Genomic DNA, 15,047 nt, shown 5'->3' on the forward strand with positions numbered 1-15,047 from the left:
GCCCAAAAGGCAATTTCCCAGCAAGCCGCCATGGTCACTGGAACCCGTCACCGCCGACGACGCGTCTGGTGGCCACTGGCCGTGATTTTTGGTGAGAAGGTAGATCGGGGGCTGGGTGACTCAACGGGACTGGTGGTAAGGCAAACAAAGGTCAAAATGGAGAGAAATTTGGGTTTGAAGTAATCGGCCCCGCCGCCGGAAAAAGTCTCGATCCGGGTGCATCGGCGGTCGGTTGGCCGTGATTTTTGGCTGGTCGGTCGGCCGGTTTTCAGATGGGCTTCAAGCTAGGGTGGTGCGTGTACTATTCTGGTGGCCGAAAATGGGTGAACGGTGGTTGGCCGGTTGGGTTTCTCTTTCTAGCTCTCTCTCTCTCTCTCTCCCTTCCCCTCTTTCTCTCTCTTCCCCCTCCGGCTCACATGTTTTTGCCAAAATAAAAGCCACCCGTGGGTGACACTGTTCACTCACGAGATTGGCTGAAAATATGACACGTGGCACACACTATTCACTCAAGTCAAAATATATTCAAATATTACGGTATTCGAAAAACTTTGCATGTCCATAACTTTTTAACCAGATGTCCAATTTAAGCGTGCCGCTAGTCTATAAATTCGTATCGACGAGTACTTCACAACCATACATAAGTCAAAACTCAACTTTGCATGAACAAAAAGTCAACTTTGGCACTCCTTGGACAGTTTGGACCTTAACTTGTAACGGTACCTCGGTCAATGTGAAATTCCATCAGGAGAAAAAAGTCAATATTTGACCCCTTCTCGGTCAATGACGGTCAAACCCGATCAACCTTGGTCAAATTTGAAAAATTTTCGATGTACTTTGGGACAGGATGTTACAGTGCCTACGCTAATTCAAGTTGTCTCTCACACAAGGAACCTTTGCAGATTCAATGTTGACTTTGGTCAAGGCTAGATCATTAAGCGATCTTATAACTAATTTTGGAGATAACCTTGTGATAAGAATCAAAGGGTGGATATTTAGCTATTTAAGATAAAAATTAAAGAAAGCTCTTGAGAATTGAATGTTAGTTTGCTTAAAAAGACGAGACTTGATATCTAGAGGAAGGAGGTAGGAAGGGAAAGATAGACACTACAATTTACAGGGAAAAAAATGTTTTTATAGATAGAAAAGCTTTAGGATTTGAAGTATTTGAAGAGCTCAAGGTTTTGGGTTTACTTGGAGAAGTCATCATCAATTAAGAATCTTTTAATCTTTTCTTTAATTTTCTTAATATTTTGTAATCAAATTTTTGTTTTGTGTTGAAACGATGTTTAAATCTATGAAGTTCTATTTTGTTTTTGTTTTTTATTGTAATAAGAAAATGTTCCTAATAGGTCAGCATATATATTTATATATAAAAGAGTACTGTCTTTTGAGAACATATTCTCTATATAAGATAAACCTTGTTGATGTGCCAAGTGCTAATGTTGTAATCCTAAATTGTACAAGTATGATATACGTAAGTATATATTTTTGAAAAAAATTTTCATATTTCGTATCAATTTCAAATATACAAAAAAAGCCACATTTTTTTTGAAGGAAAAAGTTTAGAACTTATATTTAAAGTATTGCCGTGTTATCAAGTGAAAAAAAAAAAATATATATATATATATATTAAAAAAATAGATAATTTTAATTATTTTTTTTCTTTTAAAAAATATAAAATGTGTATAGTTTTTTTTTTTTTAATTTTATTCTTTCATTATTTTAATTATTTACTATTTTTTAATTTTTTTTAGTAGATTAAACTATTGTAATGTTAGTAATAGTCATATTTTTACCACATATATAAAAAAACTATTTTTGATATATAATTAATATCCATATTTTTATCCTATATTTTTATATTTTTTCATTTATAGTGCATTATATGCATATATACTGAATTTAGAATTTATGTTTATATTTTTTGGCCTTTTTTTAATAAATTTTTAAATAAATAAAACGATGTTATATATGTATATATATTGCTTATATATTTTTGTTGTCTTGTATTTACTTAACTATAGTTGTCATCTTAGTTATTAATTTAAAATCCTATATTGGACCATATGGAAAACTCTTAGTGCCTGTTGAATAAGCATATCTCATCTCATATGATAAAATGAGGGATTTACTAAAGAATAAAATGAGGTGTATATATATAGTGCTACTACTATATAAGACTAGTGAATTCTAAAGGATGCGAGGTAAAAAGGGATAAAATCAATGAACAATACTAGATGGATTGTGACGATCAACGATGAGTTGGTGTGAGGCTGCCAAGATAAGTGTGGAGCAAATGTGAGCCACTGACACGTTACCTTATTAGCAAAGACTAATTGGTGTCCAATCCCATATCGTCTGAGTATAGAATGATAATTATTTAATTACTCTCTTAGCAACAAAAATCCTTTCTAAATTGAAAACAATCTCAGTAGACCAAGAGAGCAGTGGGGTGTTACATGGTTCATATAGCTTAAGTTATTAGAAAATAGATCATTATTTCTTTATATTTTTGTTAAGTTTTGAACTTTGAACCTAAAAGACCTTTAATTTTGATACCAAGTTGAACTTCTATTTTTCTAAAAAATGGTGGGAATTATATATAATTCATGGGGTGTGGATTTTTTTTTATAATTATCGATATTACCATCTTGCCGCAATTTCGAACTTGAGCAGGAGAAGATAAAGAAGCATGGTACTTGCCAATTCCGCTGTGACCTCGGCCGCTATGGGGTGTGGACTTGATCCACAAAAGAAGAAACACTTTGAATGTGACAATCGACAAAACTAATATGAAAAGAAAAAATATCCAAATCCATAATTACCTTTAAATGTTTTTGTTATTTTTGGTCAACATTAATTGTATAATGCTAGCTAGGACTTGATTGTTTTCTCACAGAGTATTGTTAGCTTTAGCATGAAAGCAGTAATATTACAATAAATGAATCTGCTAACTGCCTAGTAAGATAGGAGAAGAAAGTTGATGTTTCGGTTTAATACATCCAGCTTTTCTCAACCTGGTTTTTCTTAAAACCCATTTGCTTCTTTCCTGTGGGATAAATGTACGGGAACTACTATCTTTAATTGAGGTAATATAAATACCCTTTTTTTCTTTTCTTTTTTTTCTGTGGATCATAATAATTTTGTTTTCCATTTCTTTTTCTGGTGATCATAATATTTTTGTTTTCCATTTCAATTAATAAATGTCCATACATTTTGCGTGTATAACAGCTTAAATTGAAGAACAAATTAAACATTTTGTCCGTGTAGGTAATATATACCTCATTAATTATAATAATGAGTGAAAAAACATAATATCGTAACTGTTATGAGGTAGTTTAATATACATTATAAGACATGATCAACTAGGCTTATTCATCAAAATAAAAAATAAAAAGTTAACCAGGTTCGTTAATTAAAACACTCGATCAAGTTTACACGTTTATATCATTATTATTTTTATTATCAAATATAGAACAAAATAAGATATATTCGTATCTTAGAGAGAAGTAAAAACAAACAAACCACTTTGAACAAAAAGAGAAAAAAAAAAAATTCTTTTTCTGTGACAGATCATAATTTCTTTTATGATATAATATAGATTAATTGCAAATAGAAAAACACCATCACTTTTTTTTTGGTGGATCAGAAAAACGCACCAACATTGTGTGAATTGTTTGTTGAAACCAACTTTTTTCCAACAAAAACAAACTCCATGCCCAAGAAGGAAGGTTTCCTATCCTGATTTCATTAATACTCAAAAAGTAGTTCTACTTTCACATCATATCTGGCATACTAACAAGGACAAATTCTGAGCCCACAATATTTTTTTTTTCCGCTGCTTATCCAAAACCAGCTCCATTTTCATTTCATCACAGCCTTTACAATTTTGCATTGAAAGTCAGGATTTCGACATTCAAACTTTATACTGTACACATACAGAGGAAAAAATAAATAAATAAAAAAAGATTATGAGAACAGTGACCTTTTAGAAATCTGTGTTCAATACAGGTCATAATAATTCATAAGTTTTTGCTGTCCAGTTGGGCTACTCCTATTTGTGTTGTGTTACGTGTATATCACTTTTGTCAACTTGGGATGCAAAGATATCCAACATTAAAGACTTTATTATAGACAAAAATAAAATAAAATAAAATAGATACGATTGTTTATACAGAATACAGGTAACGTGATGCAACATACATTTATTATCGATCATATACGTTATTTCGGTATTATACATTATAAAAAATAACTGGATTACATACTGAATCATTTATTGATCATTATAGTGGTTTGGAACTTGGTAATTCCAAGTCTTGCAACTTGGTAAGCCTTAGTCTTTATCATGGTATTAAAAGCATAAATAAATATTAAATAAAAAATAGTAACTTTTGCTACTTTTGACAAAAGCCTCTCTCTCAACAACGCCTATATAAAGCCAACACTTTTCATATCATTTCTTAACAAGCTATTGGACTTCCTTAGCCCACAACTAGTCAAATATTCAATAGCCAACTTTGGTTTTTTTAACAAACTAAAAACGAAGCAAAAACATGGAAGCTTCAACATATATTATCCATTTGAAACACTCTTTTGCAATCCTCTTTTCCATTGTCCTCCTCCTCCATACTCTCTTAGCTGGCACCCTTTTCACCCATCTCCTCCGCCTCCTCACCATCAACCCCATCATCTCACTATCATGCGCCTGGTGCGCCCTTATTTCTTTCATTTACTACTACTCCTCTCGTCCCTATCCCATTTTACTCCTAAACTATTCCTGCTACAAACCAGACACTTCTCAGAAAGGAAATTACAAAGCCTCCATCGACTTCGTTCGCCGAACGAAGCGATTCACCCATGAAAGCGAACAATTCATGCACAGAATCTATCTCAACTCCGGTCTTGGAGACGAAACTTATGTTCCCAAATTCGTTTTCGAACCCAAATTCGAACCGAAGCTGGAATCCTCCATGGATGAAGCTCGACACGGCATGTTTTCTGCTGTCGAATCACTTCTTTCCAAAACCAAGATCGACCCGGATCGTATCGACTCGTTGATCATCACCTGCGGTAGCTTCTCCCCTGTTCCTTCCCTGTCATCCTTGGTTGTGAACCGGTTCAAGCTCAAACCCACCATTAAGGCCTATAACTTGAACGGAATGGGATGCAGTTCCGGCGTGCTCGCCATCGACATGGCTTCGAAGCTGCTCAAAAGCAGCAAACAGATTGGTTACGCTCTCGTCGTCATTATAGAGACTATCAGTTCCAGCTGGTACTTCGGGGAAAACCGCTCCATGCTTGTCACCAACTGTATATTCCGCATCGGCTGCGCCGCCGCATTGATCACCAACGACCCCAGCCGCCGGAGATTCGCCAAAATGGAGCTGGTCGACTCCCTCAGAACTCACCACGGTGCCGACGACAGGTCGTACCGAGCCGCATTCCAAGAAGAAGACGAGAAGGGCACCCTTGGGATTTCACTCAACAAAGATTTGGTCAGGGTTGCAGGAGCAAACCTACGTGAGCATATCAGAATTCTGGGGCCCAGAGTTCTTCCGCTGAGTCAACTCGTTTTGTACCTTTACTCGGAGGTGGTTTCTGTGTTGTCCCGGGGCGAGTCGAAGCCGAGAGTTCCGGATTTCACGACGGCTTTCGACCATTTCTGTGTTCATACCGGAGGGAAGGCGGTGATAGAGCAGGTTGGAAAGGTTTTGGGGCTCGGAGATGAGAAGACTGAACCGGCGAAAATGACATTGCACCGGTTTGGGAACACGTCGTCAAGTTTGGTATTCTATGAGTTGGCCTATTTGGAGGCTAAAAGGATGGTTAGAGAAGGGGATAGGATGTGGGTGGTTGCATTTGGAACTGGTTTTAAGATTGGGAGTTTGGTTTGGAAATCACTCACTGATTTGGATCAAGATTTTGATAATCCTTGGAATGATTGTATCCACAGGTACCCATTAAAAACTTGGTAATTGTTTTTACCTTAAAAAATAAAATTTATGGTAGATTAAAATGGCGATTTTGGAAAACTAAGAAAAGTTTATAAATAGATCTTACTTAGTCATAGTGCCATTTATTTGGTCTTGGAAGAGGGCTGGTTTACTTGAGTTTCCGAAATATGGTACTATTAAGTTAGTTATTAAATTTAGAATAATATTGTATCCAATATTCTATATGTGTACAATATTTTATAGAATAAGGCTCGAATAATTAGTAGTAATAACAAAAGTTGAGAATAATATTGTTAAGCGAAAGATTGCCCTAGGGGTTGAATAAGCACTACGCGAAAATTGATATCTAGCGACACTCACTTAACGACGCTACAAAACAAATGCGTCTAAAAAAATAAAACCGCAACTTTGAGTTTAATGCGTCAGTAAAAATTCAATAAATATACGATGCATCAAAAAACTGTCGACCTCAAAAGGTCGCTAAAAACAAAAAACATGCAACACATTTGTTAAGGGTCGCTGAATATGAAGCTAAACAGAGTCGTCATTAATACTACGTGTATATTTTATCTGAATTGTATTGTACGTTTAAATGCTACTCATGAAAAATGAATACTAACCACTAATCTATGTTTACATAATAATAAAATTTAATTATATAAGATTGTTGTTCAATTATATAATTTTTCTTGTATAGCTTATTCTTGCAAATCTCTTAAATAGTATTTTTTTATTTCAACTACAAATAACCAGTAAAAATATTAGAGCAATATAATTGAGCTGATTTTTTTTTTTTTTTGCTTTTTTGTTTTTTTTAATAGAGGTAACAAGCGACGCACTATTTAGATTGTGCGTCACCTGTTACCTTCCCTTTACTTTTTAATTTTTTTAAGTTTTTTTAAACAATCTAATTTTATTTTAACAATAAATAACCAATAAAAATATTAGAGTAACATAACTGGGTTTTTTTTTTTTAATATATACTTAACAGGCGACGCACTATTTAGATTGTGCGTCGCCTGTTCACTCCTATCTTTTTTTTTTTACTTGTTTTAATCAATCAAATTTTATTTTAACAACAAATAAGCAGTAAAAATATTATAGTAACATAACCGAGCTGTTTTTTTATTTATTTTTTATTATATATGTTACAGGAGACGCACTAATTAGATTGTACGTCGCCTGTTCTCTTCCTTTTACTTTCTAATTTTTTTAGTTTTTTTAAACAATCTAATTTTATTTCAACAAAAAATAACCAGTAAAAATATTAGACCGACAAAACGAGCTCTTTTATATATATATATATATAGTTAACAGGCGACGCACTATATAGATTGTGCGTTGCCTGTTCTCTCTTTCCCTTTTTTTATAGTTCTTTTAATTAATCTAATTTTAATTCAACAACAAACAACCCATAAAAATATTAGAGCAATATAACTAAGCTGTTTTTTTTTTTTTTTTTTTTGGTGGTTATGTGTAATAGGCGATGCACCAATAAGATTGTGTGTCGCCTGTTCTCTCTTCATTTTTTTTTTCTTTTAGATCTTTTAATCAATCTAATTTTATTTCAATAATAAATAACCAGTAAAAATATTAGTACACCATAATTGAGCTATTTTTTTTTTAATTTTTTATATATAGTTAACAGGCGATGCACCAATAAAATTGTGCATCATCTATTCTCTCTTCACTTTTTTTTTTTTTTTAGATCTTTTAATCAATCTAATTTTATTTCAATAATAAATAACCAGTAAAAATACTAGTGCACCAAAACTGAGCTGTTTTATATATATATATATATATAGTTAACAGGCGACGCACTATTTAGATTGTGCGTCGTCTGTTCTCTTCTTACTTTTTTTTTTAGTTCTTTTAATAAATCTAATTTTATTTCAACAATAAATAACTAGTAAAAATATTAAAGCACCAAAACTGAGCTTTTTTTTTTTTAATATAGTTAACAGGCACCGCACTATTTAGATTGTGCGTCGCCTGTTCTCTTTTTAAGTTTTTTTTTTAGTTCTTTTTTTTTATATATAGTTAACAGGCGACGTATTATTTAGAATTTGCATCACCTCTTCTCTCCTCACTTTTTTTTTAGTTCTTTTAATAAATCTGATTTTATTTCAACGACAAATAACCAGCAAAAATATTAGAGCACCAAAACTGAGCTTTTTTTTTTTTTATATATAGTTAACAGGCGACACACCATTCTTCAACAAATGCGTCGTCTTTTTTTTTTTTTTTCAATTTTTTTGTTTAAACATTGAGAAGCCCATAAAAAAAATAATATCAAAATAGGGTCATAACAAGAATTTAACCCAGGATCTCCTACACTCTCAAGAAATTACCACACCACCAAGCCAAATGACTTATATGTACTAATACAACAAAAACTAGTTAATATAGTGTTAGGCAACGCATTATTTAAAGAATGCATCGCCAAATAGATGAAAAGGCGATGCATTCTTTAACAAATGCATCACCTTTTCTTTTCTTTTTTTCAATTTTTTTGTTTAAACATTTAGAAACCCATAAATAAAAAAAAATCAAAATAGGACCATGACAAAAATCGAACCCAAGATCTCCTACACAATCAAGAAATCACCACACCACCAGGCCAAATGACTTGCATGTAATAATACAACAAAAACTATCTAATATAGTGTTAGGTGACGCATTATTTTTTTTTTTCAATTTTTTTGTTTAAACATTTAGAAACCCATAAAAAAAATAAAATCAAAATAGGGCTATGACAAGAATTGAACCCGGACATCTACACTGTCAAAAAATCATCATACCACCAGGCCAAATGACTCGTACGTACTAATACAAAAAAAACTAGCTAATATAGTATTAGTCGATACATTATTTAAAGAATGCGTAGCCAAATGGATGAAAAGGCGACACATTCTTCTACAAATGTGTCGCCTTTTCTTTTTCTTTTTTCAATTTTTTTATTTAAACATTTAGAAACCCATAAAAAAAAATAAAATCAAAATAGGGCAATAATAAGAATTGAACCCAAGACCTCCTACACTCTCAAGAAATCACCACACCATCAAGCTAAATTACTTGGATGTAATAATACAATAAGAACTAGCTAATATAGTTTTAGGCGACGCAGTCTTTTAAAAAAAAAAGTCGCTAAATAGACTAAAAGATGACGCATTTGTGTACAACTGCATCGTCTTTTCACCCAACCAATTTGTAACTTCTTTTTTTCAATTTGAAATTTGTTTTTAGTAATTTTTTAATTTTGCAAATATGCTTTTTTTAAAAAAAAAATTTAGATAAGAAATCAACAAAACTAATTAAAGATTAAAAAAAACATGGAATAGGCGATGCATTTTAACGGAATTAGGTCGCCTGTTCCTTCAATTATTTTTTATTTTTATTTTTTTTAAAAAAAAAAGCAATTTAATAGACTTTCAATTTTTAAAAACAAGTAAATTATCATTGACCACAAACACATGAAAGTTAAGCTCATTTAACATACTTATGTAGATAAATTGGTCAATAAATGCTTGTTGAATTAGAATTCTATATTCGATATCCTATTTCAAATTAGGTCTTGAGATATTTTGTGTCTCGTCTATACGCATATATGTGAACATCTGAGAAGAACATTGACAAAACTATTTTCTATTTTTAGATCAATGGAATTTATGTTCATTGGATTGCTACATGAATATATTTGTAGATGAACAATTAAAATTTTTTTTAAAGATTATAAAGAAAATATAAAAAATGAAACAGGCGACGCTTTTCGACCATAATGCGTCGCTTGATCCTAAAATTCAAGAACAGGCGACCCTTCTTGAAGAGAATGCGTCGCGTGTTCTGTCAATTAAAAAAAACAAAATTTTGAAAGACATGCAAATTTTATAAAGAATAAAAGGGTACTTAAAAAATAGAAAAATAAACAGCAATCTTCGATATTTTGTTCGTATTTTTAAGAAATATTTTCAGTTTTTATTTGTAGATGAAAAATAAAAAATTAATCAAAGAAAAAAAAATGCAATTGGGAGAAAAGGCGCATTTTTGCCATTTTTGAAAATTTTTGGCGCATTTTAAAATTTTTACGCGGTCCTTTGAAGCCTTTTTTTTTTTTTTTAAATTACATCAAGTACACTACCTAATAAATATTAGATTTGGAAGCAATCTAAGAGAGACTTGAAGAGTGAGATATTTCGGGTTTGATTTTTCATTTGCCTACGTTGTTGTCGACTGGGAAGCTGGATTTCTCTATGTCACCCTCGTGATTTTCTGAGTTTCTTCTTTCTTTGTCTCCATCATTTAGGTGATTTTTTTTTATTTGTGGTTGACAGACATGAGGTGGGTCGTCTTTTTTGTTTTTTTTTTTTTTTTTTTTTATATTGTAACTATAGGTTAAGTTCATTGGGTTTTATTAATCTTGCTTTTGTAGAAATTTTGTTTGTGATATTGCTTGACATTGTTTTGCTAAGTTCAACAAGTATTTTATGTTGAAAATTAACTTGATTCAAGATGGTCTATTGTTTTAACTTCATCACAACATCGTACTTTTGTTGAAGAAGATGTTCTTGGAGATACTACGATGGCTCACAATCCATTTATCATATAATTGACAAGTAACGATGGAAATGATAATGAGGATGAATGTGAGAGTGACTATATTTTTAATGACTGTGAGGGGAGAAATGTGCTTCGTCAAATCTTAAGAACAATGGTAATATTCTTTAAATTTTCATTTACTAAATTACAAATTTAATAATGATTAATATTTTATTCATTTTGCATAAGTGTTAATAACTTTTTTAATTTTTCCATATGTAGTATAAGGGTGTAATATCGTCAACTTCCATCTCAATGAGTATGCATTCATGGAAGTTTAATTAATATTAAATTTGTTATGAAAAATATAATAGCTTACAAATTATGTAAAAATATGTCAATGAGATGATATTTAATTTATTTGATAATTAATTTGTTATGACAAAATATTTATTTTAAATTTTTGTATTCTAATTATTTTGGATGAAGCTAGTTTTCATTTTTTTGTATTTTAATTATTTTTATATTTTTACTATTTTAATCACTTTTCACAAAATTTAAAAAAATTAAAAAAAAAAAGAGCAACACATCAACAAATAATGCATCGCTAAAAGTGTCGATGCGTCACTAAATAGGCGACTTTATTAATGCGTCGCTAAATAGGCGACTCTATTAATGCGTTGCTAAATAGGCGACTCATTAGCGACTAATATATTTAACGACGCTATATAAAATAGTCGCTAATATATTTTTAGCGACATTGTTGTGAAACTTCGCTAAATAATGCGTCGCTATAAGTGGATTGATAGAATGCGTCGCTAAAAACTAAAAGATAGACGACTCTCATACTGCGTCACTTGTTATCTTATGGATTTAGCGACAGGACATTAAGCGATACCGTGCGATATGTCATTGTTATTTTGTACGACGCATTTATAGCGTCATTTATCAATGTAATTCTAGTAATGAAGGTATATTCAAAACTTTTAGCTTTAATTTTCTAACCCTAAGGTGCCCCAAATTTTGTAAAGTCAGTATGTTTTCTTCTAAAAAGCGTGCTCCAATCATATATATTTTACTTGCTTCTTCTCATTTTTTTTTTTTTTTGGGAAGTTAGTATGTATTTTACTTGGTCTTTCCCTTATGTGATAAACGAATAAAAAATTATGATATGTCAAAATACTATTCCTAAAGAACAATATTAGAAACATTATCTAGTCTACCAATATAAGTACCAAGAATATACGTGTCATTATTTGATTGGTTTATATTGAGTAATACTTATCTTTTCAAGTGTTCACTTAATCATTTTTAAATTATATAATTATGTTAACAAATCAGATATTGACACTTGTATTTTTAATAAATATATTGGTAGACTAATTGATGGCTGTAGCATTTCTCACTCTTAAATTCTAAAGTATTTTTCTGAACAAAGAAAAAAAAATTCTTAAGTATTTTGCTAATTGCTATCTTGTAGGTTTTTCTTTATATGCTACATACCAATTTTCCGCAATTGTGATCATTAAGAGTGATGCTTTTTCTTTGCTTTTCTTTTCTTCTCTCTCTCTCTCTCTCTCTCTCTTGAATGGTTTAAAAGATTTATGTTTATTAATTATATTTCACACTTGTTAATGTAATAATCTAAACCACCACCACATGACAAAGGTGAGACCAAACTTAAGAACCTATAAAACAAAAAGAACATTAATATCTTAGGACACTAGTGTGGTACCGACCAAAGACACTCCAACGCTCAAATTAGATGGTATACTTTAAATGCCAAAGACATGATCAGCTTCTAAGAAAAATATTATGTGTACTTGGTCAACAAAGAGTAAAAGTATATTTATAAAATACTGGCATTGGGTTTCCTTATTCCTCAAGAAAACCTACTTATCAACCCTAATGGGTTGAACTATAAAGCCTAAAATTAAGAAAACAATGTGAGAGAATTATACCTTTAATAACTTGAATTTCACTCTCAAACGTCTACCTCAATCAGTTGAAGGCATAAGCTAAATTGTTATACTTCCAATCTTATCTCATCTCTACCTCCCATTCATCCTTGGATTCAATAAAATTTCCTCTCAGATAGTACTTTTTGTTAGTGTGTGACACCAGCAAAACCATCATATTTCTCGATCTTGCCAAGACGTACCACCTCTAATGTGTCTCATGAAACGCCGTCATTGATATTACTCGAGATGTAATTGAATTGGAGGAGTATTTATTGCTCAAAATAAATCCTACTTACACAGATAGTCCTCCATTCCTTCAGTAACTTAAAGGAGTAAAAGCAGTTTCAATAGAAAATCATACACTATTTTCGAGATAGGAATGAATAATATTTTGATAGGGACAAACCTATGACTTCTCGAATGGTCTTAGGCAAAACTTATCCTTAATCACTCAATGCATACTACAAACTTAAACCTAGACATTGCTCTTTGCATATCTGACACCCACTTAATAGCCATGTCGTTTTGCTATAATTTAGAAGACAAACATAAGGAATTATCAGATACTATCTCATATACTCATCGTCGAAACTTTTTGAGGTATCTTTTTCTTTTTAAAATAAAAATGCTCCTAGTCTGAGATGAAACTTGCACTTCTATCAAGCAAATTGAATCATTTTGATCATGCACATCATTAAAACATTAAATCTAACACATTTGACACATGGTATTTAAAGCATTCCACTCCTCGAGGACAGCCATTAAGTTTAATCTTTCACATCAAAAGTCTCTCACTCTTAACCGTTGATCTGGATTTTTAGATGTAAACCATAGCCAACCATTGCAAAGTACTTAAACCCCATTTTCCTTCTTCTTCACCATTTTCACTCTAGGTTTCAATTTCTTCATCTTTTCTAAAAGACTTAGAAAAACAAAGAAGTTTCTTGAAAATGCTACTTTCACATTCCTAGCAAGAACTTAGTACGAAACTTCTTTTTCATTGCATTCTTTTGTAGTTGATGACTACTGAATGCCTTCTAAAGCATCTGGATTCATCCCAAGAACCCAAAATCGATTCCCATTTATTTGAAACTCAAAAATGCTTGCTTCTAAGCTCCACTGTTGTTGGCATTCTTCATTGATTCCAGGTTAGTTCCCTACCCTTTTCTAGCTAAAATTTTGTTTAAATTCTAAGAGTATTTTTTTTTAAGTCTTTTCATTTCTCGCTTTAGAATTTCTCAAAGCCCTAGAATGAGAAACATTTGAATTTTTAGCTAAGCATTTCTCTTTGATGCAACTTATCCCAGACATAGCTAGTATTAGACTAGCATGTCTTCCATAAATTCACAAGATTTATCTAGGCAAATAGATTAGTACCAAAGGTCTAAAATCAGACATATATATAGGTGATTTTGAATCTGAGATTAATTTCTCAAATTCATTCGTGAATAATACCTTTCCTCCACCTACTCATAATACTAACAATAATGAAACTCAAAATGTTCATTCCAAGGAGGGTGCAACTCATTTCAATGACCAAAGAAATATAGATGTAGTTGAGGATGAAGAGGAAGTAGCCTCAACTTCTCTTGCTTGTTCAAGAAACCTTACTCACTGAAAGAAAGGTGAGCCAAAGCAAAACCTAGCTCGATATAGATCTAAGATATCCGATAAAGACTTGGAATTAATAGAACAAAAATAACAATTAGGTGATTACGACCTCGATCAAGCTTTGAAAGAAGAAAACACCATCTCTCCTCACAGCATATTCGCTTGCTTCTGTGAGGTTGCCTTCAAGTTTGAACTTCAATTACCACTGCAATCTTTCATCCAAGACTTCTTGTCTTACTTTAACTTGGCCCTTGGGCAACTTATGCCAAATTGTGGGTTATTCTAAGAATGGAAGTCTTTGCATGTACGTATTACCTAAAAATTGATCCATGGGTTCTCCTCAAGTACTACACCTTGAAGAAGAGCAATGATGAAAAACATAGATACCAGCTTCACACCAACAAAGGGATGAAGCTACTCCTTGGAACCATTTCATGCAACAAGTATTGGCAAAGCTAGTACTTTTTGGTCGATGGTGATCGAGGCCAGGAAGACCCAACATTGCTCTCCATATCTGTGAGGAGTACTTGGAAACTTAATTTTGGTGAGTGAGCTGAGAGAAAAAAATTGCATTACAATAAATAATTGTTTATTCATGAAGTCACTTATATGTTTTGCTTTCAGGTCGCCACTTAAATAAAGCTCCAGACAGTTTACTTGAAAACCAACATAAAGCAATCAAAAAGCTATGTGAACTTGGAAAGTTAAATCTCAAAGACATCCTTACCAAGGACAATTGATTGCTCGTGGACTTATTCAACAAAAGTCTTCAATTCTTGTAGGTATTCCTCATGGACATTCCCTTGCTTTTAAGGCCCCACCCTTATTTTAGCTAAGGCATTGTGTTTATGACATATTTGGCTCAGTTCCTCCTAATTTAACAAATTTGTGGGCTAATTTATCCCCAAAATTACAAAATATGACAAAAGGAAAAGATGTCATGGCTGCAAAACCAACAACGTCCAAAGCTAGATAAGATGTC

The 15,047-nt window shown here is 32.1% G+C and overlaps 1 protein-coding gene across 1 annotated transcript; it reads left to right on the forward strand.

The window, feature by feature from the left end:
- Positions 1-4,456: 4,456 nt before the first annotated feature.
- On the forward strand, positions 4,457-6,174 carry LOC107410066 (3-ketoacyl-CoA synthase 17). The gene has a single exon (XM_016017477.3). It carries the CDS (start codon positions 4,557-4,559, stop codon positions 5,976-5,978), a length of 1,422 nt encoding a protein of 473 aa, XP_015872963.3. The 5' UTR covers positions 4,457-4,556; the 3' UTR covers positions 5,979-6,174.
- The last annotated feature ends 8,873 nt before the right edge of the window (positions 6,175-15,047 follow it).

The sequence above is a fragment of the Ziziphus jujuba genome, chromosome 5 (assembly GCF_031755915.1).
Source record: "Ziziphus jujuba cultivar Dongzao chromosome 5, ASM3175591v1".
NCBI lineage: Eukaryota > Viridiplantae > Streptophyta > Magnoliopsida > Rosales > Rhamnaceae > Ziziphus > Ziziphus jujuba.